The sequence below is a fragment of the Varanus komodoensis genome, unplaced genomic scaffold (genome assembly GCF_004798865.1).
Source record: "Varanus komodoensis strain SLA01 unplaced genomic scaffold, ASM479886v1 scaffold74, whole genome shotgun sequence".
Taxonomy (NCBI): domain Eukaryota; kingdom Metazoa; phylum Chordata; class Lepidosauria; order Squamata; family Varanidae; genus Varanus; species Varanus komodoensis.
In genome coordinates, this window is record NW_025336401.1 from 89,833 (window position 1) to 117,279 (window position 27,447).

At 55.9% G+C, this 27,447-nt stretch overlaps 1 protein-coding gene across 1 annotated transcript; it reads left to right on the top strand.

Annotated features, from left to right (window-relative positions):
- On the top strand, positions 1-27,186 carry GABRA3 (gamma-aminobutyric acid type A receptor subunit alpha3). Its single transcript, XM_044452782.1, has 10 exons — positions 1-43; positions 6,078-6,205; positions 8,799-8,923; positions 12,776-12,843; positions 17,796-18,016; positions 18,774-18,856; positions 20,344-20,478; positions 21,159-21,311; positions 25,502-25,713; positions 26,842-27,186. The coding sequence occupies exons 2-10, from the start codon at positions 6,117-6,119 to the stop codon at positions 27,184-27,186; spliced, it is 1,431 nt and encodes a 476-aa protein (XP_044308717.1). The 5' UTR covers positions 1-43; positions 6,078-6,116.
- The last annotated feature ends 261 nt before the right edge of the window (positions 27,187-27,447 follow it).

A 27,447-nucleotide genomic window follows, 5' to 3' on the forward strand; every position in this document is an offset into this window, starting at 1 on the left:
GAGCCGCCTAGGCGGGCACCGGACTCGGGCCGCTCCGCAGGAGGTAGTGGCGACTGCTTTTCCCGGGCTGCGTCGGTGCGCCGGACTTCCCCCTCCCGGGCGGCGGTCGTAGACGGTGTGCGGATGCGCCCAGGAACGGGAGCCGCTCTTCAGAGCTCTGGGGCGCAACCGCTGCGAGGCGGGAGCTGCGGGGGCTTCCTGTGCGGACACCGGAGGCTCCGCACGGCTGCTTCGCGGAGCTGCCGCTGGTCCGGAAGACTGGCGGGCGGGCGGGCGGGCGGGCAGCCCGCGAAGCCCCTGGCTGGCCGCCGGCCGCCGCCAGGGGACCCTGAAGCCCGGAGGCCGGCTCTGCGCCTGCAGCGCCTCGCCTCGCCTCGCCTCGCCGCCGTCGCGCTCCGCATGGCGCACGCGGCACGCATACAGCGAAGTTACCGGGGTGGGCGGCCAGGAACGGGGCACGGGCTGGGCCGAGCAGCCGCCCTCCCCCGTGGCCCCGGGAGGTGCTGGCCGTCCGAGCGGCCAGGGCGGCCGGGGGCGCTTCTGCAGCGAGGGCCGAAGACCCGCGTGCCCCCACCCCGCCGCCAAGCCGCCCGGCCTCTTCTCTCGAGGCGCCCGCGAGCGCGCTGTGCCGGCCCGTCGGCGCTCAGGTCGGACGGAGCAGCGCCAGCAAGCGACTTGAGCAAGGCGGCGGGGGGGGGGGCGGGGGGTATCGGTCGCGTTTCCCGGCCCCGTCCCTCTTTTCAGCCAGCCTCGCCTCGAGATGCCTGGCCGGCGGCTGGCAGTGTGACACCGGGAGCCCCCACGCAGTGCCACAGCCTTGAAGAGCGCTCGCTCACGGGCTCCGACGACTGACAGCCGCCGGGTGGCGGCTTGAGACCCTGAGGACCAGGGACGGGAAGGCAAGGCCCCACGCTGAGCGACCGTCCTGGGAGAGGCCGGCTGCCTCCGTCCGTGTGCCTTCGCTGGCCTCTGCAGCCCAGGCAGCGACAGTCCCACCCCACCATGGGGCCAGGTGCGGGGCTGTGGGGAGCGGCCAGCAGCGACCTGAGATGGGGTGCTGCAGGCTGAGGGAGCAGGGCTGCAAAGCTGGAGATGGCAAAGCTCTCCGTGCCAGGCTTTTTCCAGGTGATACCCCCAGTGCCGGTTTGCAGGGGCCGGGGACACCCTCTGCCTGGCCTGCGATGGGCTGCTGCCATTGCCGGGGGTGAGATGACTTGGAGGGGGCTGGGCTGCAGCTGCCAGGGCTTCTGGAGCCCCTCCTCCAGCCTGCTGCCCCTCCTGGAAAGGCTTTGGGGGAAGGAGGGCCACTTCCAGCAGCTCCATGTTCTTCCATGGGGCTTCTGAAGCACCTGCCCAGCTTCGGCAGTGAGGTGGGGTGGGTCCTGGTGGCTCTGGAGGCCTGGGCAGTGATTCGTCTCTTGCCTGGGCAAGTCTGCTTGACCAGTGCCAGCACCTGCAGCTCTTCGTGGGCCCCTGCCATGCACTGGCTAGCAGAGCACGAGGGGATGGCCGTGCCCACTGCTCTTGTCGCTTCTAGTCCTTCCAAGCGTCCGGAGGACGAGATCACCTTTTTTCTTCCTGCGAATGCTCACAAGACATGGGGGTGAGTCTGCAGACAAGCGCAGGGCAGCTGCCCCTCCGCTCCAGCACTGTCCAGAGTCTGCTCTTAGCAGCTGGGGGAGTCCCCGTGCTGAGGGCCCTCCCCACATCCAGCACTCTCAGCACTGCTTGTTGATGCATTTCTTCCCTGGAGCTGTCCCACTGTTGGCTGCATTTTCTTTTCCTTGATCTGTATCAGTTCTTAAAGAAAACCTTGGGGCTAAAGAAAGAGCCAATTCCTTTCCCCTCCACTCTTCATTCATGCACACACAAAGAGAGATCTTTTCCTTTGGCGCCTTTCTCTTTCTGCTTTCTCTGACACAGACGCACGCATCCAGCATGCCCCCTGAGCTGTTCTCCGGCATTTCTCATCCCTCTTCTCAGTTTTGTCTCCCCATCCCATCCTCTCTGTGGGTGTCTTCCTGCCAAATGTTTACAACAAGTGGCTCACTGTACAGACGGATCCCTAGCATAATTATACACACAGACAGAGACACTGTAGTAAATATGCCAGCTGCTGAATACGCCCACTTTTCTACTAGAGCTGCTATTGCGACTGCGGTGTCCTTCAGGTTCACTGCCTCTTGATCAAGTGAACCCCCCTTTCTCAGGCATTAGGCTGCTCTTGGGCCCATGGGTGACATTGCTGAAAGCAGCCTGGGGAGAGAGAATGCATTTCCCTCAGTGCACGTCCGAAAGCCCACCGTTGGGTGGAGAGTGGGGAGAGTCAGTGGCCGAGGACAGAGGGCAAGTGCAGGAGAGGCGGAAGGATGCACACAGCTCCGTTGCTCAGCTCTTGCTGTCTGCAGTGGCTGCCTCGCTGGGCCTAGAATAAGCCCTGCGGCACAGGGAAGATGCCAGCTCCAAGCCAGAGCTGGAACAGCAGGCTCAGCCAAAGGACTTCGTCTTCCTCTGAAGTCCTTCAGAGGGAGCACAGCTGCTGGCCCGGGTCCAGGACCGACAGGCGCACTCGGGAAGGTGGGGTGAGGGACCTGGCAGCCCGGGCCCCTTCGCCTCTGCTTGTGTCATGTCTGACTGCTGCAGCCTCCATCTGTCCCACTTGCCATGGAAGCTACAACTGGAGGCACCTCTGCATGGGCTAGTCCATGATGTGGCCTTTGAGCCCCTAGACCTTTTCCTAGGGAAGAGCAACATGTGCAGAAATGGAGGCTTGGGGCGGGCGGGCAAAAGGGCTGGGGCAGGATAAGCGGGCCCCGGTGTTGCCCCAGCACTTTGCTGGGCTTGGCATGCCCAGCGTCGGGGTGAGCAGGGCAGGTGTCTGTTGGAGCTGCCCGTCTAGCGTGCTGGGGCAGCGAGTGGCCCAGCTGGCAGCAGGGGCTGGAATGGCAGGCTGGCCTGCAGTGCCAAGAAAGTGTCAGGCATTGGCTGCTGCCTCTGCTGGTTTGCTTGATTCGGGCTTGTGGTGGAGCCAGGTCTGAGATTTGTCTGGGAATTGATGCCCTCACCTGAATGAGCAAAGGGCACATTGATGTAAGTTGCGTTGCGGAGCAGCCACCTCGTCGGACTGACATTGCCAGCAAATGGCTCCACTGGCAGAGCCGCTTCATACCTACAGCATGGCTTGGCTGTGTGGTGCCAAGGTGCGCTTTGGCTGCTCCGTCTGTGTGTGTTGTGTGGGACGAATTCTCTCCTTGCTGGCTGCAAGGCAAAATTAAGTCTCACGATTCTGATCTGTTTGCATTTCTGTTCATGGGTGATCAGGCGAGACATCAAAAGGTGAGAAATGCCACCAACTGCTGGCATTTTTGAATTCTCATGAGCATGGGTAGCACATGGCTGTTATGCCAAATATAGGGATGGTGTGGATTGCTTGGTCATCACTTAACAGAGAGAGAAATGGGCATATTTCCAAGATGTTAAGGACATGGTGGTGGCCCAGGATCTATGTGTCTCTCTCCCTTTTGTGTTCTATTTTGTCCAAGGCCAAAGCAAAGTGGAATCTCTGAGAATGAGCAAGTGCCGAGAGAATGCCTCCCGTACACTCGACTGCAGCAATTCATGGATTCGAATGCAGCTTAAACACAAGACCACAGCCTGTCTCAGCATAGTGCCTGGCTGTATATTACAAACAGCGTCTCCCTCACTCTCAATCTTTTTTTCTCCCGTGTGTGTGTGCGTGCATGCACGCGTACGTACACAGAGAGAGAGAGAGAGAGAGAGAGAGAGAGAGAGAATGAGAGAGAGAGAGTCAGGGGCTAATGTTATCCCAAAGAAATGATAGAATCATTTATTATCTTGTCATAATGTTTATCTGGTGACCTTGCAGCTGGCTTCCTGATCCAGTGAAACTCTGCTTGCCACAGTTAGGTGGGCATTGAGACTAACTACCACATGTGTAAAAGCCTACTTAGGTCACTCCAGGTAGAAGCATCCCCTGGAAGTCATGTCCTGCCAGGGGAGTTGGGACAGAGATAGCAAGGCAGCCAGCAGGCCCTGAGCCAGCTCTTGCGCTCGAAAGCTGATGCCTGCCATCATGAGGCTGGAAGGCCCACCAGGACAATTCTCAAAATGGCAGGACTAGTGCAGGGTAAAAAGATAGACTAGGCAGCAGGAGGCTTGTGGGCTGTGAAAAGATGACACAGGCACAATTTTCTCACAAGGGCTTCCAGATGTTGTGGAAAAAAGATGGCCCACTCAGGAATGCTTTCCGCTGCCTAGCCCTGTTTGAAAGCATTAGCAGCATTTTCCTAAGCTGCATTCTTCATTTTGGGGCTCACCATTTCCACAAATGCCGAAGCTCTCAGTGCTACCTCACAGTGCAAAATCACTCGCAGGGGAAACCACTAGTGACTCCCGCTTCGCCTTTTGTACACCCCACCCTTCAACAGACTAGGGACATACAGCAAGGGATGCTAACGACAGAGTAAATGTTTGACATGTATACCAAGGGAATACCATGGATATGTTCCTTGGGGTTATTAGAGGTTGGCGATGATTTTATTGGAGAGTGATTTTAAAAATTCGATAATTAATCTACGTTAATTTAAAGAGACCGGTCCGTTTGCAGTGTGCAGTGCCACCTTCAGCCATTAGGGGGAGAGTTGATGGGCCGTCCACAGAATGTGAGGCTGGGGGGATGAGCTGGCTGAGGAACAGAGGCATAGCCTGCCCCCCCCCCCCGCTGCTTGCCCCTCCTCAGGGGGCGCCATAGGTGCAAATGGCAGGAGCCATGCAGCGATGGCTTTTAGCGGGCTTTCACCCATAATGGCTGGGGGAGGAAAAGCAGTCTAAGTTCAGAGCTGCACCTATGAACGGGCACCACCCAATAGCAGGACCGACTTCCAGCACAATGTGAATTGTGGCCTCCTAAGCGACTGGATATTATCTAGCAAAACAAATAAAGCCCGCCCGAGTCCCACCCTCTCTCTCCAAACTGAACTGTTCTCATCTTCTGTTATGGCCCTACATCTTTCTTTCTGGTGTCCAGGGCACCAAGGACAGGCGATTGGCACTCATCTCCACAGCGCACAGTAGCCCTCCGTTGTCGCTGAGCAGGGGAGCACCCTGCGGCATAAACTTGAAGGCTGGGGCAGTGCAGAGGCAGAGCCTCAGATCCATAGGTCAAGCGGGGCCTAAAAGATTCCCTCTCCTTCGCTGGCCCCACACCTTTCCCCAGTCCACCAGTGTTTCCGGGCTTTTGTGCCGCTTCCCCTCCCACCCTAGCCAGTGGTCAGAGCTTTCAGCCAGATGTGCTGGTACTTGGGGCCTTGTCTACTTGCCTTTGCTCATGACTCACTACTCAGAAACAGAATTCAGCCCTTGAAAAGTTGCAGAGCCCCCCAGGAAGCACACCTGGTGGGGTTTGCCAGGGGGCGAATGGCTGGAGCGCACCCTCACCCCCACTGCAGGAATGCCCCCTTGTCACGGGTTCCCTCTGGGCCTCAGCACTGGACTGTGCCATGATATCATGGTCTGGATGGGACAAGGGCTTGGGCTTCTTTAATGGGATAATTAATTAATTTGCCCTAGAAAGGGCAGGTTGGTTAGGGTTCAGAGAAGCAGAAAAAGTATGCCTTGGTGGAAACCTGGCGAACATTCAGACTCCGCAGTTCTTGCGCCTGTGGAGAGGGTCCCGCTGGAAAGGACACGCTTGCAGGGTACCATGGGTCAGCCCAGTGGTGGACTGGTGCATGTGCGAGCAGCTGAGGTGGCCTCACGGAGACTGAGCTGAGGCAACGGTCCTCTTCTTTTCTTGGCCAGCCGGAAGCAAGGTCCTGCTGCCAGTTCTCCAGCGGTCCGTGTGGCTCTGCCCCAAGAGGGCACAGTGGAAACAGCGTGCCCAGCGGATGCCTAGCGTGGCTTCCTCGGCACGTGATGTTCTGCAGGCTTTGGTGGTCCAGACAGCCCAAGGCCCACACCGCAAGCGGGGCTGCGCCCAGTGCAAAGCCATCAGGGCAAAGGAAGCACCCTTTTTGCCAGCCCACGTGACAGCCCCCCTTTCTCTTCCTCTCTGACAGGTGTGGACAGTCTACTGGCTACTGCTGCATCCTGGAGTGATGGCCTTGTGGAGGGCCTGGGCACAGCTTCCTCTCTGTACTGCCAGCCTTGGAATTGTGCTCATGCATTATGTTCTCCCTGCAGAAGGGTAAGGCCCCACGGGCTGGGGGGCCACGCCTGTGCTCTGCAACACAAGTGGGGGAGAGTCAACACACTGAGTAGTCGGGTGGGCCATTTCTTCTCCCCGCCTCAGCCTGACCTGTACCTGCCACTCACGGGCAGCGAGGGAGGCTGCAAGGGCTGCAGTAACTCCTGGTCATGTGCCTCCTCCTGTCCCACTAGGACTTGCTTCCTTCTCTTCTGCACAGGGAAGAACCCCAGTACGACCCTGACCCATTTATTCGGCAGCCCAACACAGCCACTCTCCAGGTAGCCCTTGAAGCCACCACCAAGCCATTCGCCACAGCGTTCCGCGAGGCAGCACAGCTCTCCCAGGCCGGTGGGTGCGGTGCTCATCCAAGCCCCCAGCGCCACTGGGGGCTGTTGTAGATGCCTGGCCTGCTGGGAACGTGGAGCGGCTCCGGCGCATGGCAGGCAGCAGCCATGAGGGTGGGGAACGGCTGTGCCCGCGAGCAGCCCTTCGCTTCAGGCTCCGGGGGTTTCTGCACGGGGCCAAGTTCTCTGTCTGGCTCCCTCTTTGAGTTCTGCTTGAGCCAAGCGGAGGGCAGCAGCTTCCTCTTACGCCTGAGGGGTTGCTCGGAGTTTTCTTTTCAGGAGTGCTGGGCCAAGCATAGCCCAGAGTAGCTAGAAATTGGTTTTTAGAATGAGCCATTTCTTGATCTGCTCACAGGAAGAATGGCTCCATAACTTGCAGCTACCATACTCATGGCCTGGCTAGGCCAAGCTCCACTGTCCAGCTGTGGCCTGCCAGGGGCCTGCAGGAAGCCCAGAAACAGGCCGGACAGTGGTGGCCGTTGCCCTCTGCCGCTTACCTTTGGGGCAGCTGGCACCCCCGGACACCTCAGACTGCCCCTGAACATGGAGCTGCACGACTGGAGCCAGCAGTGCTTCTTGCGAGGCTCGTTCCCAGTGGGAGGTCTGCAAAGAGGATGTGGGTGCAGCAGCGCTCTTTCCTTTTGCCGATCCCCTGCCAACGGGCCTGGAAGGGGCTGCCACTAGAGCGAGCTTCCCCTTGTCCGCAGCCGTGTTCTTGCTGAGGCCTCTGTGGCGACGGCAGGAGGACTGCTGCGGGGCAGGCGTGGCACTGCGACTGGATTCCTGTCTGGGGCTGCTGCTTTCTCACCTTTCTCCGGGAATGTAGATGAAAGGGGGCTGAAATAATAAGGCGGCACCGGCCCAGCACAAGCCGCACTGGATCGTGATCCTGTGCTGGCTGTGGCGGCCGTCCCTGCTCCTGCTGCTCTTTGCCTGGCCTGCCTGCCACAGTGGGTGAGGGTCATCCAGGGGGCAAGTTCTATCCCGTCTGGTTTGGAATATGGCTTTAAGACTCTGTGGGAGAGGTTTGTGCAATGAGACCCCTTTAACACACTGAAGAGGCACACACGTGCTTCTCAGAGAGCAGTGAAGACATAAGCCTGTCCCCACTGCCATCCCCACCTCTGGCAGGCATCATGGCAAGAAAGCCAGAATCTGGTATCTGGGATGGGCCGCAGGGAGAGGGCAAGCAGGAGAAGGTGCAGGACAGGAGGATGGGGCCCCCGCTAGGCCACAGGGCAACCAGCCCTTGCTTCTGGCTGTGTCCAGTGGAAGGACTCCTTGTGCTAGCTGTGAGGAGCCATGGGGCATCCATCCCGCCTCTCCCTCCTTTGGGGGCTTCTGGGGAAAGAAAAAGATGCAGTGACGGAAAAAAGAAGCCGTCATCTGAATCCCCCTGCCCCATGCATGAAATTCTGTGAGTTTGGTGAAGCAACAGCTGGACAATGCAGGCCTCCTCTGAAAGCCCCCTGCTCTGGCAAGCAGGGCCATGCGCTCTTCCTCTGCCATGAGAAACTCACAGCCCGAGCCAGGCACGCTTGCCTTCCTCTTCTGCCCGGGACCCTTGGAATGGGCCCGCCATCCACGAGGGCCAGCCTGCATTAGCACTGTTCCCACCACGACTGCGACAACCACCGTCACATCAGCACTTTTACAGGAAGCCGCTCCTGCTCACCTCTCCCGAGCTGAGGAAGGCTTGGCAGCAGCAATGAATTCTCCTCTGGCAGTGGCTGCTTCTCTTCATTTCCCTTCCTTTCCATAGCAGAATCCCAGACTGTGATCTTGATGTTCCAGGCACAAGGAGATGCAGTGCCACCCAGTAATTTAACATGAGTAGGCAGGAGGACAAAGGGCAATTAATCAAAACTCTGAGCTGCTCTGAGCAGGATGCAGTAAAAAGGCCAGAGCCTGCAAAGACGGAGCGCTTGATGAACACAGCAGTCGCCCTTGAGAGCCTCCGGTGCCCTGCCTCTCCATATTGACTAAGATGCAGTTGCAATTTCTCGCAAGCAAGTTAGCTGTGAATTAGGCCTGGTGGGGGAACTAACACTGGGAGCAGAGCCTGCTGGATAGCATATTCTGGCAGCAGTGTGGTGGAGAGTCCCCGTAAAAAATGTGCGACAGGCCGGCAGTTCTGAAGAAAAGGGCCCTTGCAGAAGACTGGAATTTTACCTCAAGCGGCTGTCAGTGCGCCGCCATGGTAGAGGCACAACCCCGACTGCACCTGCTTTCTCTTGATGTTCCAGCCTTGCGCAGAAGCACGGCCCAGATATCATTGATGACGACAACAAGGACAACATCACCATCTTCACACGCATCCTGGATCGGCTGCTGGATGGCTATGATAACCGGCTGCGGCCCGGCCTGGGAGGTGAGTCTGTTGCTTTTGGTTGTGCCTGAGCATTTGCTTCCATGCCCTTCTGTAGCATCCAAGGGGAGCTGCTTTCCCCTTCAAGGCACCCTCAGGCCTCCTTGCATGGAAGGGGCTTCCTTCCCCTGAGCCGAAGCAGCTCAGCCTCAGAACCAGCCTCTGGCGAAGGAATGGCGTTTTCCTGGGATCCGCTCCAGCAGAGCGCTTGAGGTCTGCCCAGTAAGATCGTCCAGTCCAGGCTGCTCCAAGCATCCTGCTCAGCTCCTGCAGGCACCTCCACCCCAGTGCTTTCTTTCTCTCACCACAGAGTCCCTGACTGGGCTGGGGAAGGAAAGAAGAGCGAGGAGCTGAGTTTGCTGGCTTTTCAGCAAGCGAAGTTCAAGACGGTGATGCAGGCAGGCAAGGCTGCTGTTCTTGCTACCTTGCTCAGGAAGGTGCATGTTCCTTCTTCCTCCAGACTCAGCAACTGTGGACCAGAAGGCTGCAGTAGCTGGCAGAATACAAGGCATGTAATGGCTGAGCTGCCTTCTTGAGTGCTGGCATCCAACTTCCACTAGCCAGATTCCGGCTATCTGTCAGGAAGAATGTCCCAACAGTTAGAGCCGCAGGAGAATGGAACGCATGAGCCAGGGAGGTTGTGGGCTGTCCTATACTGGAGGCATTCAAGAGGCAGCTGGAATGGGACGGTTTAGCTTGGTGTCCTGCACTGAGCAGAGGTTGGACCCCACAGCTCTCTAGCCATTCCCAGCTCCACCATTCGGTGGCTCTGTGATTCTGTGATTGGAGGAAGCTCTTCAGTCAGGACGGAGTGAGGCCTGTGTGCATCCCTTTCTTCCCTCCTTCACTCAGTTGGGGCAAAAGGACCACCAAGAGCCTTTACAACTTCTGCCTTCCCCCAAGCTGTTTGCATACACTCACACTGTAAACTGGTGTGTACTTGCATCGGAATCAACAGCAGCCCCACAGTGGCTGCCTGGCAGCTGTGCTCCAGGTATCTTTTGTGCCATACTGGCGACATTTTGGTGGAGGTTGAATAGGATCATTTGTGAACTGTGGGTCAGAGGTGATCAAGCTCTTCTGAGCCAAAGAAGCATTGCCTGTCCCCGCTGCCCCTCCCTGTATGGGGCCAGCATCCCTTTGCTGGGCTGCAATGAATCCGTGGCGCAGCCCCTCTGCATTTGGATAGGTGGACGATCGGATGGAGCCTGTGAGCAGCTCCACATCCCAGCTGCTTAAGCCTGCGGCCCTTTCCCCTTCCTGTTCTGCACTGATAGCCTGGAGTGGCAGGACACGAATGATACACCAAGGGCTGCGCTGCAGTCCGCCCCTGTCCTGGGGAGCAAGCACCCCTTCCCCTCGGGGTGCTGCAGAACGGGCCAGGTGCATGTGCTGCCTCCCAGAATCTCCACAGCACGTGCGTCGCCCTGCCTGTTGCACCCAGAGGATAGCAGCTGGGGCGAAGGGGCTTCGGTAGCCTTGAGTGTAGTGGGAGCAGAACTACCCCGTCGGTCAGACTGCAAGACTGGGCTTCCCCCATGCAGCAGCGGAGTGCTTGCCCCCACAGGGCTGCTCGATGATGTTGGCATGCCATGAGAGGCAGGCCTGCTGGTCCTCTCCTCCCTGCCCCCTCCCCAGTAAGAACAAGGGGGTTGCCAGTGCACTTCCGAATGGCACTCCTGTAGCGAGGACACCTCCCTCTGGCAGCCTGAAACTGAAAGGCAGCCCTCTTCTCTGCAGGAGGGAGGTTGGGCTCCATGGCCCTGGAGGGGTCCCAGCAGACCGTTGGGGCCTCAGGGGGAGCTGGCACCACTGGCAAAGAGCATCTGCAGCAGAGCGTGCCTCTAGAGCCCTGGGCTGGGCATTTCTCCTCTTGATCTAGGAGGGAACCGGGCAGAAACTGCCTGCATAGCAACTAAGGCTTGACATTTGCATGTGGCCAGCCTGAAACAATGCCCTTTTCTATGCTGAAATGACCTGGAAGGCTCAGGCAATGCAAGAGAGAGATGGGCAAGTAAGGAAGACAAGCATGTGGGTCCCCGGTGCCTCGCAGGGAATTTCCAGGCTGTGTTTGCCGGTGCCCGAGCCTGGGATGCGACAGGCACCATGGGATGCTGAATGTCCAGCGTGCCCCTCCTGGGAAGAGCCACGGCCCTTTTGGGCAGGCACAGAGAAGCGGGAGAGAGGGAATGGGCTGCCTGCGTGGATGGCCTGCTCACCGGTGTCCACGGTTGAGGGTGTAGCCATGGCATCCTCTCCTCCTGCACATCCGACCCACTCCAGGCCCCTTCCTCCAGTTCCAGGAAAATGGCTGTGTGGCTACCCGCTAGCTTGGCTGGCTTCAAAGAGCCAGACTCCTTGCTTATGGCCTGGCAGTGCTGTCATGGCAACGCAGTGACTCGCGAGAGCGAGATGCTGAAAAGCAAAGAAAGGCCCTGGTGTGGTCTCATGAGGAACTATTTAGGAGGAAGGACAATTTGGCACTGTGGATTGCACACGGAAGCAGAGACACGTTTGCCTTCTACTGTGCAGCAGTCGCCCCCCCCTCCCCCTCCCCTGCAAAGACTTTATCTCTGCACAGAGAAAGGGGCACCTGGGATCTGTTGCCTTGGGGGCCGCCTTGGGGACCCTTCTCCAGCCTTGGCCCTGTGCTCCCGAGAAGCAGGGCTTGCAAGCCTGTTGCAAAGAAACAGAGAAACGGAAACAGTTCTGCTGAGCCACATGCGCCCCATCTTGTGTCAGTGCATTTGGTTTCTTTTTCCTAGGCGGAGGACTTGGTACTTACCCCTCCTGAATCTCATTCTATTGTTTTCAGCCCAGCAGTCAACTTTACTAAAATCATTCTGGATCTTCATTCCATCTTCTAGAGTGTTTGCTATGCCACACACTTTTTTATCATCTGCAAATTTGATCTAAATCTTTTATAAAGATGTTAAAGAGCACTGGGCCTAGGACTGAACCCTGGGACACCCCACTAGTTACCTTGCTCCAGTTTGAGAAGGTGCCATTGATGAGCACTCTTTGTGTCCCAATTTAACAGCCAGTTTTGGATCCAGCTAATAGTTTTTCTATCTAGTCCACTTTTGCTAATTTGCTTATCAGAATGGACATAAGTAGTCTATCGATTTGTCTTTCTTGGACATTGTACAAAGAGTCTTATCTAAAATTTACCAAAATTTCAGCCACCTGCCTTTCCTATTTTTTCCCCCCTATAGACCAGAACATGCACAGAGTACAAGAGTGCACCAAAATCTCCACTGGAGTAATTGTATGGGGTACTTTTATGCCCCAAACAGTACCCCCCAAAGTAACAACAGAAGGTTCAGAACAGGTCACATCAATCTTTTTTTTTTAAGATTCTTAGCAAGCAGAATTAAAATCCATTAAAGGAAAGCTCTGATATGCCTTTTTAAAGTTAGTATGCCAAACCACTTATTTAGAGAACATGTCACTAGTCCTAGCATTGTTATGGAGATTTTCTTGTTTTGTGTAGTTTCAAGAAGAATTAAACCTTAAATTATCTGAACTTGCCGATAAGCCATTCTTGTGCTAACTGAAACCTCTTGCAGGAAATTTTCAGCCAGAACAGACTTTTCCTTGCCTGAGGTACTTTTGTCTGGGGTAAAAAAATGGCCCCAAGAGAGTAGACCCTAGTTTTTGGTTAGCGCAGGGAGTCCCACTAGCTCCACCTTTCATTTATGAAATTGGCCACGCTGTGGCCTATGTGGCTGAGCCATTGAGCCGTAATCTGGGGAAGCAGTCGGCACAGAGGTTTCAGAGAAAAGGACAGTAAGGACAGCATGAGCCCTGCAAATGCGAATTGCCCTAAGAACACGCTTTTCTTGCTTTCCGTAGATACTGTGACAGAAGTCAAGACAAACATTTATGTGACAAGCTTCGGTCCTGTTTCAGACACAGACATGGTAGGTGCTGCTCTTTGAAGAGGACTGTGGCGTGGGGGGGGGGTGCAGGCAACACTTCCTTCCTGAGGAGCAGGACGTTAAAAGCAGGAGAGAAAAAAGCTTCCTTGTGCGACAGGCTGGTTCAGAGGAAACACGGTGCGCTGTGGCCGGCCAGACGCCTCGCACGAGAAGGCCTCAACCTGCCCACTTGCGTTCCACAGAAGCTGGTATAGAAAGGCCACTTTTGATATCCACTATAATAAATGTTAATTTATTATAGTAGTTCCATTCCATTCCATTCCATTCCATTCCATTCCATTCCATTCCATTCCATTCCATTCCATTCCATTCCACTCTTGCAGCCCATCTTCCCTCCCCTTGCAAAGAACCCAGGGTGGCTTATATAGCTCCGTGCTATCCTCACAGCAACAGCTGTGGGCCTGTGTCTGGCCCAGAGTCTCCCAGCGAACTTCACGGCTGAGTGAGGACTTGAAAAGTCCCCGGCCAGTTCTCTACCGGCTTCGCTGCGCTGACTCTCAAATAGCCATCGTGACCAGGAGCTGCGGGAGCCTGATGCTGCGTGCATGTTCCCTGGCTGCTCCCTTCCGAGTGAGAGACCTGGAGACATGCGACACTTCTCAGAAGACGTGACTGTTTGTGGCTTGCCTGGAGTGCCTGGGAAGCAAGCCTCCCGGGAGAAGAGCGTTTGCACGGCACCCCTTCCTTCAGGGCTTCTGTGGAGGACAAAAGAGGGAAAGCTTGGCGGGAAGGATGCCACAACTCATCTGGGCTGGGCAGGCACGGAACATCTGTGAGACTAAAAGGACAGGAGCCCAGCCTGTGATGTCAGAGGCCTCCCACCTTGGGGGCTGGACCCTCCCCCGCCCCCTGCATGGCCATCCTGTCCTGGCCCCAGCTGCTGCCTTCCAGAAACGGGACCAAGGAACTGGCAGGATGAGCCTGCCCCATTTTGGACTGCACCTCTGGCCATCATCATCCCTGACCATCATCTGGGGTAATGGGAGTTGTTGTTCTAAACATCCGGAGGGCTTCGTTGGAGAAGATTGATGGAAAGGGTTCTTTTTGCTGCAAAGAAGGAAAAAGAGCCTTTAAATCTCCCGTGTGAAAAAAATTGGGAAAGGGAAACCCGCAGAGAAGTTTTGGGGAAATGGTTCACGAAAGCCACAAGGACTGAGTCAAGGCCCTAATTAAAACAGCCCTGAAGTCCACCTTGTGAATTACCAATCTGCACATTCCCTGCAGCCCAGGGTGGCTGGACGCATCTTCCACAGCGGAACCGGTGCAAGGCCCTGGTCCACTGAGCTTGGTGAAGCTGCAGCAGGGAGTGTCTTGTGGGGTCCCCCCAGGCTGCCCACCACTTCCCCCACAGCTAAAGACTAGGATGGGACCATCCAGGCATAGGAAGCTCGACTCCTCCAGATGGTGGGGCTAAACTGAGAATGAGTGGCACGGGGAATGTTTCTTCGGATCCCATTTGGGAATGCTCCCTTTCACGGAGCCACTTTCACCGCAGAAGAGCTGCTCCGCTTTGCAGGGGGAGACGCTAGAGAGAGGAACGTCACTTGAGCTGCCGCTCTTAATATTGTCTGGCTTTTCTTGCTTGCTGTCATGCAACTTAATATATTCAATCATCCAGCCCTCAGGGAGTATCTCATAATTACTTCTAAGGTGGAGCATATTTGATTAAGGGAGCATGTATAATGAACTGTGAAGAAAGGAGAAATGGGAGGCCTTCTCTGCTGTGTGATTTTACAAAATGTGTGGAACAGGAGTAGGCCAGACAAAGAAGGAAGCACACGCGTGTGTTGGGCTGTCGGCCTTCTTTCTGGGCCATTCATCCCTGCAGAACACCTGAGTCAGCATTGCCTTGGAGGCCCCTGACTGAGGGAGAAGAGGCCAAGGACGTGCCCCCCCCCCCCGCCACACACAGACACACACACCTGCCTGCTGCCCAGGCGGTGGTTGCCCCTTGCCTGCTCCTTCAGAGCCCTTGCAGAGTCCCCTTCTGGTCCTCTTGAGCTGGGACCCTTGGGAGCAAATGGCAGTAGCGAGCCCTCACCAGGGTCCAGGGTGTTGTGGAGGCGCTGGCAGGCTGCCGGCTCATCCAGTGGACTGGCAGAGCCCTGGGACAGGAGGCCAGGCCAGCAGCAGATCTGTGGCCAGCCCCAGCCCTTTCGACCCAGCCACCTGATGGGGCAGATTCGGTGCTGGTGCCCAGCCCTTCCAGTTGGTGCCAGCAGCCCTTTGCTGTGGAGAGGAGATGGAAAGAGAGGGGACCCAGCAGCTGCCCAGGGCTGGCCGTGTCCATTTTTCCAGCCTCCTCAGCAGTAATCACCCACAGCACTGTTACCATGGCAACTGCTGCGGGGGGGGGGGGGTTCACCTGCACTTATTGTTGGGCTTCCAGTGCTCAGCACAAATCATTTTTGGAGTGGGGACTTGAAAAGGTCCGCACACCGCTCGTCAGCCCTCCCTTTCAGCTGACGGGTGCATGGAGCTGGCCAGGGAGGAAAGGAGCACTCAGAGGAGGAGGTCTCGCTGGCACTGGCGGCTGCTGCTCGGGCCCTCTGGCTTCCCGGGGGCTTTGTTCCTTACAGCTGGAAAGGAGACGTTGCTGTAGCCCCAGAGCTGTGACCCACAGGTCCCCTTGTCCAGGTCCCTGAAACAGGGTCTTGGGAAGGTCAGGCCCCGACCCCGCCAGTGCTGCAGAAAACGCGCGGCATGGGAGTGACCCTCCCGCAGCCCCTGCTGCTCTGCCCAGTGAGAGGCAGAGATTGCAAGCAGCTGGGGTGCCCATTCGTGCGTGGAGGGAGGGATGTTTCAGGAGTGCAGCTTCCCAGGGCTAGGGAAAAACATGCTAATGCCAAAGAGCCAGCAGGCCCGTTTTAGCAATGTTCAACTGCTCCGGCAGCGAGTTTTGTCAGGCTAAATCGGTCAGTTACTGATATACGCAAAAGCTGCCCCAGTACTTTGCATTGTGCAGCGGGAACGGCTCATGAAAATACACTGCTTTTGAGGAACTCCCCTTGCCCCCCCCCCCCAGCCAGTGTGGAGATTGCAGCTGAGCTAAGCGGGAGCAGCGGATTCTGAGACTGCTCGGACGGGGTGGGCAGAGGAGGCCTTCAGCCCTTCTGTCCAAAGCGTCCAGGTGCCGAGAGCCCTGCCTCCGCCACCCCACTGCAGAGGAGACAGGACCGGAACGGTCCTCCAAAGGGTCTCCCATGCGGAGAGGATCTCCGTAGCATCTTGCGTGGCTTCAGCTGTCATGCTGATCCCCAGAGCGCTGCTGCAGAGATCCGCCATCGGGAGACCCCCGGCAGCTCGCCTGCCACTGCCCTCCCCCGTAGTCAGGGCCTGGAGAAGGGAGCCTGGCTGTGGAAAGCTGTCCAAGCCTGCAGCGGAGGTCTGCCCGCAGGGTTACGGAATGCCGCTCACAGACGGGGGTCCTTCTGCTCACAAGCAGGCTAGGACATTGCTGAGGCAGGAGAAAGGGAAGAGCCGGCGATTAACCAAAAGGAAATGCTGTCAGCAGAGAGCCAGGGGCAGATCAGAAGCGAGGGAGCAGCAGCTGCCAGGCCTAATCATATCAGGGCCGGAATCTGGGGTGGGGGGGCATGGTGGGGAGGTCAAAGGAAAGAAAGACTCAAAACTGGGAGGAGAGGCAGAATGTGGAAAGCGGGGCTCACCTCCTTGGCTTGGCTGAAAGAGATGGGGTGGTGCGTGAGCTGCTGAGGGGGCCGTTCTGGTGCCCACGGGCTTTGGCAATGCCTGGAGTGTGGCATCCCAGCCGCAGAAGTGAGGAGAAGGCTACGCCTGTCTGGGCGAGCTGCTTCCTTCCTTCCTGGAGGTCGGGGGGGAGAGGAAAGCGCAGGTCCACAAGAATCCGCGCACAGCGGAGGAGGGAGCAGCCCAGAGCAACCCCCTGCTTGCTGCGGGGGCCTTGTCGCTGCTTGCCAAGTGCCTCTGCTTGACAGATGTGATGGCCTGCCAGGTGAACCCCTTGGCCTCGGGGGCAGCCTGTTCTGTATCGGGCCCCCTCCAAGCATCACTGCCCCTTTAGCAGCCACGTGTGCGAGATTCCATCTGTCCCAAGGCCCCAAGGGACTTCAGGACCCCGCACTCCCCACCGGCCTGGACCTCATGCTTGACCTCTGTGGCCTTCCTCTTAGCGCCTGCTCCGAGGGTGGGCGGCCGCAAGGGGTGGCCTTCCTCTGAGGTGGCTCCCCATCTATGGAGCCACTTCCCCACTATGGCCAAGGTGTCCCCAGACTGAAAGAACCCGAGACTTTTGAATATTTTACTTGGCTTACTAGAGTTTGAGGGGCTAGCCCCTCCTAGATGATTTTCCTTGTACAAGGTCATTCTGCTGTATGTCTGAGTTGTTTTACATTCACTTGAATGCTGCTTTGATTTTATGGTACTTGTATTGCATTTTATTGTTTTGTTTTTATGCAGTTGTGAAGTATCCAGAGACCTTTGGTTATGGGGTGGTGTGGAAATGAAGGCGGTGATTGTTAGCTTGATAGCATGGAACGGGAGCTGAAGCGCCGGCCAGCGAGGGCCAGCCGTGCCTAATTCAGACACAGTGCGCAAGCTGGCTGCCCCGCCAGACCCGGGGCCTCCTCAGCACCCTGCCAGGCGTTTCCCTGCTCTGCCCATGGGCATTCTAAGCTCGGCCAAGGCATGGGGGGCTGGCCTCTCCCCTCCCTCCCGCAGCTCGCCGTGTTCTGGCTGAAAGGCACAAGAGGGGCCCCACTGCCACCCGCGGGGGGAACAAAGGAGCTCTGTGGCACAGTCTGGGGTCTTCCTAAGGCATTGCCAAGGCTGTTTAAGGTGTAAAGTCCTGAGAAACCCAGTTCTCTTTTTATAAGGTCAGTTGGCCTATTTCTGTGAAAGTAGCAACTCATCTACCATGGAAATATTTAAAATCTAACCAGCCTCTTTTCTGGCAGGAGTACACCATTGATGTGTTTTTCCGGCAGTCCTGGAGAGATGAGAGGCTTAAGTTTGATGGTCCAATGAAGATACTCCCGCTGAACAACCTGTTGGCCAGCAAGATTTGGACCCCAGACACCTTCTTCCACAATGGCAAGAAATCAGTAGCGCACAACATGACCACGCCCAACAAACTGCTCCGGCTAGTAGACAACGGCACCCTCCTCTACACCATGAGGTAGGAAGGGTTTCTCCCTTTCCCAGCCCATAACCTCCTGTTGCTTACCCAGCCCTCATGGCTTCCTCGAATGAGGTGCTAGAAGTCTGCACGTCTAAAAGAGCCCACCAATGCCCCAAGCTCTTTCTAGCAGGTTTCCTGTCTACCTGACCGAGCAGCCAGGCCAGTGACCCCGCGTCAGTGTCTCTCCTGGGCTTGGCTCTGCTTGTGTCTCTGCCTCGGGAAGCTGCGAAGGCCACTGGAAAGCTTCCGTGCAGGAGTCATTGTGCGGGATCTAAGGAAACCGCTTCTGATTTTCCTAAATTCTGTGTTGCAGGGATTTTAATGGCTGGTTTTACATCATGGTCATGGTTGGGAAGGGCTGTAAACCACCCAGAGTTTTGCATTTTGGGCAGTATAAAATTAAATGAAAAAATGCCACCATGACTACTGGTCTGCAATGCCTGGAACTCTTAAGAAAACCAGGCACACATGGGAAAACACTGTTTTAAACGTGTGCCACTCATGATGCCACATGAAACATGATATCTTGTGGACAGGCATCCATGCACAGCAGCAAGGCCTGGGACCCCAGTGAGAGCAATCAGTGGAAAAGCTCAAGCTACAGGGCTCTGTGTCGCTCTTGGGGCATTTCAGTTTGGCTGGCAAACCAAATTACCGGTGCAACCGTTGCTAGGAGTGGCAGAAGCAGGTCAGCCATGGATTCTTCCTGAGGTGTCCACACCTAATGACGCCAACTGTCCACAATGTCTTGCAGACTGACCATCCATGCCGAGTGCCCCATGCACCTGGAGGATTTCCCGATGGATGTGCATGCCTGTCCACTGAAGTTTGGGAGCTGTAAGTACTTTGCTGTCGGCAGAATCCAAAGGCAGCTTTCTTGGTTCTCAGCGGCCCACCAGTCTGGTCAGCCAAGGCCTCTGAGCTGTGCTGGCAGAATGCCCACGCTTGCATCCTTTCAGCGCCTGGGCAAGCCTGCCGAGGCATTTAATAGCTATGAATGACCTGTGGAGGACTCGTGTCCGGGTAGGCAAGGATCTCTTGCAGGCCTAGTCTCTTGAATGTGCGTGGAGTATTCAGAGGGCTTTACTTTCTATCTTAAATTCTGCCTTTGATTTTAATGCTATTTTTCTGTAGGTGCACACTTCGTTTTTTTGCATAAACTGTTGTGAACTGCCCAGAATGCTTCAGTTATTTGGTGGCATTGGAATGGAATGGAACAAATGACTCATAATCACCATTTCCCAAGTTGCTGGGCCCCACAGTCTAGATGACCCTGAAATTTGGACTAGATGATCCCCAAGGTCCCTTTCAGCTCAAGATTTTATTATTTTCATCCATTTTAACTCCCATATTTTTTTCCTCCCTGATGCACTTCTTCATGCTCAAAAAATCTGTTGAAGATCCGTTGTTGAACACAGTAGTCTCAAAACGTTATCCTTTTTTTCAACCTGTACTGCAGCTCCTCCTCCTCTAGTATGGCTGTCACGCAATTAGTGCAAAGTTAGTTGCAGTTCAATATATAGTGTGATACAGTAAAACACGCTATGAACGTGGCTTTCCTTAGCTGGGCAGGCTTCACCGGGCTCCCCTCAAACACTGCGAATAAATGGCAGCTGGACAGTTTTGAAGAAAGGCGGGCCGAAAATGCACTCTGGAAAGGGTTGCCTTTGCTTGTGCTGTGGATGCTGTAATCTAATCCTGTGCCACACTGGAGCCCCCTGAGCTTGCCCACCCCCTGCTGCCGCCAGTCCAGAGGTGGAGGTGGCCCTCCTGCTTGGCCACATCTGGCAAGAGGCCTCCTCCCTCCACGGTGGGTCCTGCAACTCACCCTTGCCATGGTGGCCCCGGCGGCTTCCTTGGGGCTAGCCTTTCCAGAGGCAGCAAGCGGCCCCGGAGCGAACAGCCCCAGGGGGATCTTTCCTCCCCAGCAGGTGCTTCAGGGGAGCCCTGAGGAAAGAGTCCTAGGCCTCCCCACCAGGAAAGCTCCAGGGGGCTTGGCTATTGACTGGAAGAAGTCTGGCACAGAGGGAGCTCCGCTTGGGCTGTGGCCCCAGTGTCACATGGGCAAAGGGGTGCCGAGGAGAGGGCGCCGCTGCAGCCCACAGTCCCAGTGATGGCCTGCACAGCGTGGAGCACACCGGGGACATCTCCTCCGCCTCCCTCTCAAACCACGCGTGGCAAAGGGGCTTTCCACAGGAGGCCACGTCCTCCTGGACATCTGGGGGGGCTGCCTGCAGGCAGCTGCCACACCCCGTTTCTTCCCTGTTTCCCACCGGGTTGCTAGAGCATCGCTCCTGCTCCTGCTCTCCCTCTGTCCTCCACAGATGCCTACACCAAGACAGAGGTGATCTACACCTGGACTCTGGGAAAGGTGGAGGTGGCTGAAGGAGGGTCCCGCCTCAATCAGTATGACCTCCTTGGTCACAACGTTGGGAGAGACTCCATTGAGTCTAGCACAGGTAATGCAGCGGCCAAGTTCGCAAGGATTCCGGGCTGCCTTGGTGGGCTCAGTGTGGCCTCCTAAATGATCTGGGCAGTTGGCCGTGTAGCTGAGGCAGGGAGCAAGAGGCAATGTGGGGACAGCCCTTGTGGCCAGTTAGGACGAGGGAAAAGTCATTTAGGGCAGCACGAAGGTCACGCTTCGTTTCCTTTTCCTTCAGCAGGGTTATTTACTCTGGCTTTGCCACATGGCGGGCAGGTGGAGCCAAAGTCTCTGCTCTCACCTTAATTACAGGCCCAAACAAAGTTCCTGCAAGCAAGTCCTCTCAGCAGAACAGTTCCAGTTCATCAAGCCATGATGTTAAAGAAGGCTCGGTCTGAGGGTCCTTCTGTTTTCCTCCAGCAACCCAACTGGGGAGCCAGATGTTGCAGGTGGAAGGACTACATATAGTCCCAACTCCAGCAGTATCCAAGCTGTTAGGCTGCCAGAATGGGCTGCCAGGAGATGACTAGGTTGGCCTGCGTGAATTGCCAAGAGCCCCAGAGCTGGGAGCAACAGGCTTGGTAGATGCAGCCGATAACTGCACCATGCAGGGCTTGCTGGCAGTTTTAAGGACACCCCCAGAGAATTGCCTTGCCTGTTCTGCAGGATATGAATGCCTCTCTCTTGGGTAATCTCCCCTCCCCTCAATCTCTCCAGGAACTTACATTGTGATGACCACTTACTTCCACCTCAAGCGCAAGATTGGGTACTTTGTCATCCAGACCTACTTGCCCTGCATCATGACCGTCATTCTGTCCCAGGTTTCCTTCTGGCTCAACAGGGAGAGCGTCCCAGCACGGACAGTGTTCGGTGAGTTTCTGGCAGGGACATGATCCGGGGGCAACCAGGAGAAGGCAGAGGGAGGGAATGGTGCTGAGGGGAGAAGATCCACCTGCATTTGCCCCAAGGCTTTCCTGCCTGCCTCTCCATCAGCCTCTCGAACTCCATGCTGGTGAACTTTTTATGAGGCCCCACTCAAAGATCTTCCCCAGGAAAGGGACAGAGCAACGGTGTAACTGTCTTACTAACAAACACCTGGCAAGACCACGCGTCTGGCCATCCTCACTGCTAGTCCCACACCAAAGGTGCTCTTGCGTGTCTTGCTGCTCGTCCCATCCGACGCGCTGCAGGAAATCCCAAACCAGTCACATGTTACAGCACCAGGGAGGCCGCTGTGGAGGAGAAACCATGCTGATGGTCCACCGCTCCATTCCAAAGCAGGACCTCGCCAGGATCAGCGGCTCTAAATTGCAGAATCTTCCCCAGAGCTCACAAAAGTCCTCCGACTCCATGAGCCCCTGGGAGGACACTGTCTTAGCAGGTCCTGCAGCATTCCGATGGGGGGCGAGGGCAGGGAAAACTGATGTCTGGGGAGCAGAATTCACCAGAATATTTGGTCTTCCTGGGTTAGGCCTGGGCAGAACCAATGAACTTGGTTAGCAACTTCTTTCCAAGCCCCAGTCATGCAATCTAATTAAGTTGGAAAGGGAGGCAAGATCATTTGGTCCTCCAGCACTAGAATCGTTGGGTAGATGCAGCAAAGAATAGAAGACAGAAAATTTCCAGGTACACAAGAAAGAAAGACTGAAAAATAAATCCTTCTTCAGGAACACTATGAAATCAGCAAAGTAGGACCGGAGGGTGTGTGTATACACAAAAACATCAATAGGAAAACTGTTCACAGGAATCACGTTTGTGCCCCCCACTCACCTCGCGACGCACGTTGGAGTGCCGTTTGCGCCTCCCAGCCAGCATGGTTCCTCGTTGTCCCTTATCTCATCTCTGTACCCCCATTAGCCAAAACTCTCTGGGTGGTTTACAGCAGTGCCTCTTTTTTGTTATAGCATAACTTCTCATCGTTGCTTTTAAGAGGACCTCTTTCGCATATGTTGGCGTTTGCTTTCTGCAAGGCATTTTAGGTCTATCCAGGTATAACCAGTTTTGAGGCTCAACTGTTTTTCCCTCTGGGCTTTTAGCCTCATTCTCGTGCTTGTCTACTCAGAGTTATCCCGGTGCTTTCAGTGTGACTTTCCTTCAGGCGATTGGGCACAGAACTGCAGCCTTCGGTTTCTTTCCGCCCCCTTCTGCAGAAACGTGTCCCAGAGGAGCTTTTAGAGCTTTCAGAATGCACAACAGTGAGATGATCTGCTTTTCTGTGCACGTCTGTATAAAACACATTTTTTTGGTTAAATGACTACAGTCATTTTTATTGTTGACATATATGAATGTATATTTTTCTAGGCCCGAAAAATATAAACCTTTCCCACAAACTGGTTTATTCCTTTAAGCTGAAGTATTTGCAACCTACATTGGTTAGCCTCACATTCTTTCCTTGCCATATTTTTGCGTTTTTGTTTATGCTTTGGTATTTAATTGGGAAATTTCTACATGATAAATCATTTCATTATTCTGCTTATTCATGATGTGGATAAAGCACTATGAGCTTAGCTATCAGAGTTCTTGTGACACAGAACAATATAACAGTTCCATTCTGGTTATATTCATAGCACTCCTGAAGAAGGATCTCTTTGGAACCACGCTAGGTCTAAATTGTAAAGCTTCCCACCCACACCACACCATCAGCATGTCCCTGGGGCCTTCCTCCCCCCGCTTTTACGCCAATTAATTTCATTCCTTCATTTTTTGGTCTTGCGTCAACTCTTCACTCCAGAAGTGCTGGGGAGTGCGATTAGAAGGTCTCCGGAGCCAGAATGGATTTGAAGGGCAGTTCTTATTGCAGAGTTCCTGGGTTCAGCAGCCAAAGAGGACTGACGGTTGCCAGGTGGGAGCTGTAGTGCTCTGGTGTCTTCTCCGCACAGGGCCTTCTCCGCAGTGGCCCAGCCTAGTGGCCTGCAGATGACCAGCCCTTTGTTTGCATGCAGGTGCTCTGAGCTGGACCTGCAGCTGCTGGAGCCTGGCTAGGCATCTCAGGGAAGCTGGACTCAGACCACGCTGGGTGACCTGACAGCCAGAGTGGAGCGTCGCTTCCAGCCTTGACAGGACCTTGAGTGTTAGCCGCAGTGGGTGCTCAGGATCTCAAAGATCTTGTTCTTGCATTTGATGCACAAAGTTCAGCTGGCTGCTTCATTTTCTGGCTTTCCTGTTGGATGCCGAACAACGACGCAACCTTCTTGAGAGTTCCCTGCAGGGTCTTCCTGGATGCTCCGGCCAGTCTCTGGGAGGCTGCCCTCAGAGCGCCTCACCCAGCCCTCTCCACTGGTACTGTTGTACTTAAGAAAGGAGGCGTGTGGTGCCCCCAGAAGCAGCTGCTGTGATTCCCAGGACGCTGGCACTGGGTGAGGCCTCTGAGGAAGACGTGTCTCCTGTCTGTGCTACACAGCTTTCTTCCCTGCTCCTCATCACCGTGCCCCAGCCCAGCAGCCATGGTGGTGAGGGGAGCGGAGACGGGGAGAAGTTGCCTTGCTGCTGTGCTCTCAGCTGAACCGAAATTTCTCATTCCCTCCCCACACAGGTGTTGGTAATCAAACGGGGGTGAGTCTGTACGGCTTCCTAGCAGAACTCCTAACACAGGCCTGTGCTAGTCCATGGGAGGAAAGGGAGGTGCGGGGGGGGGGGGGCAGGGTCTGGAGGATGGTTAAAGAAGGGGGCTGTGCCAAAATCCAACAAAGTTCCTACACACCATCTCATGGTCGGCAGGGGGAAGGTTTTGTTTAGATGAGGGTTTGGCCTGGGGTTTCCCCCAAAGTCCCCTTCCCCACTGATGTTCCCAGCACAGCTCTAGTCGGACAGGAGTCTCAGCTGCCTCCTCAGGCCTTTTGCCTTGACTGGGACATTGCCAAAGCTCTCCAGGTCACCACCCAGTTGGCCTCCACACGAGAGAGAAAAGCGACCAAGGCTTGCCTCCCTCCCACCCATCCCTGGCTTGAGAGGGACAACAGCTGACCTGTGCTCCCCATGGGGCGGCTCTTAGCCCTGGGATCAAGGGCTTGGCATTCGAAACCTAAGAAGAGGCATGCTGGATCGGGCTGAAGGCCTCGCTGGCCCTGTGTTTTGTTCCCACGGGGGCCAACCAGAAGCCCCAGCGGGAAGCCCGGAGTAGGACACAGCCTCCCTCCCTTTTGTCCAGGGACTGGTGTACATGGCCCTACTGCCTCTGATACGGATGGAGCCTCCAGCACTGGGGACAAGCAGCCGTTGGCAGTCCTACGGGCTCCGTCCACTTTAACGCTCCATAAATTGGTGGCCATCGCTACCTCTGGTGGAAGTCAAGTCCATAGTTTTTCTAGGTACTGGGAAAAGAAGACTTCCTTCAGTCTGTCCTTAATCTCATACCAATCAGCTTCATGTGAGGACCCCACTGCATTCATGTATTCTTGGATAGGGCAAAGATGCCTCTGTATCCACCTTCTGTGACCCATGAATCATTTTGTGTTCCTGCATCAATCCCACTTTCTCTAAGCAAAACAGTTCCAGATATTGCAACCTTGATGGCAGGGGTGCTGCTCCTGCCCTTTGATGGTTTTTGTTGCTCTTTTCTGGTCCTTCAACATGTGTGTTGGTGCACAGACCAGAATTCTGCGCAGTATTCCAGGTCTGGCCTTCATGGACAAAGCCCGCATAGCCCTCTGTAATGTGTGGCCTTCAACAGTTTCCGGTGCAGTGTAAGGGACTCTGGGTAATGGAGGGCATGTACATGGGGCAACGCTGGCAGGTCACTGCCAGAATGTGAACGGAGCTCTTCCGCCCCTTCTCACCAGGTGCCATGCCTCCTTCCACTAGGCATCACTGCCTGGCATCAGGTGTCTTGCTTTTGGGCCAGATGTGCTGATGATGCAGCTGGGCACGGCCCCATCCGTGCCGATGGTGGGACTGTGCCCAGATACAGCACCAGCTCCTTTGGTCTCCGGGACCTCTTAGTTGCATGCTGTGGGCAGTGCCGTGGCCCGGTGGCCCAAGGAGGCCTGGTGGCCTGGTGGGATGGGAGGGGGTGTCCTTCTGGGGCATCTCCAACAGCATCTTCTCTGGTTGTGTTTCTGCAGGGGTCACCACTGTGCTTACTATGACCACTCTGAGCATCAGCGCAAGAAACTCACTGCCCAAAGTGGCATATGCGACGGCCATGGATTGGTTCATAGCCGTCTGTTATGCCTTTGTGTTTTCTGCGCTGATTGAGTTTGCCGCAGTTAACTACTTCACAAAGCGCAGCTGGGCCTGGGATGGCAAGAAGGTGCTGGAGGCCCAAGAAATGAAGGTGAGGAAGCCCCAGAGTGCGAGGTACGAAGAGCGCATGGGGAGTGGGGCGTGCATGTGAGAACTGCCTCCTCTGGAGGACTCGCTCCAGACGTGATTGGCAATGCTGACCTGCGGGCTGCGCCCCAGAAAGACAAAAAGAGCCACCGCGCATCCTCCGGCTGCTGCTTCATGCCTTGCAAGTGCCCAGCACAAGCTGATCAAATATTGGCGACCTGGAAATCACTTCCAAATGGCTTCTCCCTCAGTGCAGCTGGCAGTGTCCCCCAGTGTTTAGAATAAGGATGACTTCATTTTGCCCAGCCGTGGGAGCCAGGCTGAGAAAGCCGAAGGTTGTCCTCCATGGGCAGGCACCAGCAAAGAGGCCTCTGCTGTCCCTCAGCAGGAAGGAGGTGATATGCGAGACTCTGCCAGACACATCCAGCTGCGTACTCTATTTATTTACTAGGATGGCTTAAGCTGTTGTCCATTCCTGCAGATCCCAGAGGGTAGAGTCCAGGCTGCTATAATGTCCTGCACACTACAGCTGCCGAAATGGCATCATCTCCCAAAGGCAGTCAATGCCTCGAGCAGCTCAGTCCTATCAGCACCTTAAAACACCCGCGTAGACAGGAAGGGCCCAGTCTGTCCCCAAACGGGGGCAGAGGTGGTGCCAGGCACCGCTCGGCAAGGCGGGCGTCCTGTGCAGCAGCACCACTGCAGCGAAGCTGGGACGGTGGCCCTCCGGGATGACGTTGGGCGTGGGTGGCCTGGCAGAGGGAGGGCTCCCCTCCAGGCAAAAAGGCCAGGACACACAGGGCTTCAAAGCGAACGCTGGGAACCCATCAGGCAGGGGGTGAGGAACTGGGGCAGCCCCCACACGACACAAGATAATCCCCTGATCCGGCAATCACGAGCATTTGGCGCACCAGTCGCGGCACTCCCAGGCTCCAGCTCATCCCGTGGGGCTGTGGGTCGCCCTGCTGGGGAGCGGCCCCGCGATGGGGAACTGGCAGCTGGCACAGGGCTCCTCCTCCGGCAGGCCGAGCTCTACGGGCCTCGCTGTCCTGCAGCCGGCCCTGGCGTGCTGGGCTGTGCGTGGTGCCCCAGAGCTGCACCAGCATCCCAAGGCTTCTGCTTCTCTCCCCAGAAAAAGGAGCCCATCACGCTGGCCAAGAAGACGAACAACACATACAACATTGTGGGCACCACCTATGCGCTCAACATCGCCCCCAAAGAGCCTGCCCTCCCCACCATTGCCAAGAGCGCGGCCAGCACCGCGGCCGTGCCTGCCACAGTCATTGTCCCCCCAAAGGTGCCCCGGTTGGAAGAGAAGCCTCCCCCCGAGAATAAAAAGACGTACAACAGTGTCAGCAAAGTGGACAAACTGTCCCGCATCGTCTTTCCCATCTTGTTCGCCATCTTCAACATGGTGTACTGGGCCACGTACGTCAACCGGGAGTCGGCCATCAAGGGCATGATCCCCAAGGAGTGATCCCAAGGAAGCGGCCCTCCCGCCAGCCCACGCGGACACCCCCAGGTGGAGGCTCCTCTGTGGGGTGAAGGTTCACTTCACGGTTCCACGCTCATGTTCTCTTTATTCGGGTTCGTTTTACTTCCGCTGACTGCCTTCCTTTCTCATAAGAATCAAACTGTGATTTTTTTTAAGGAGACTTCCTTAGAAACCCCATTCAACATGCTCCTTCTTTATCTTTATGTTTGTCGTGCGTGCGATGGGGCTGGTGGAGGGGCAGCT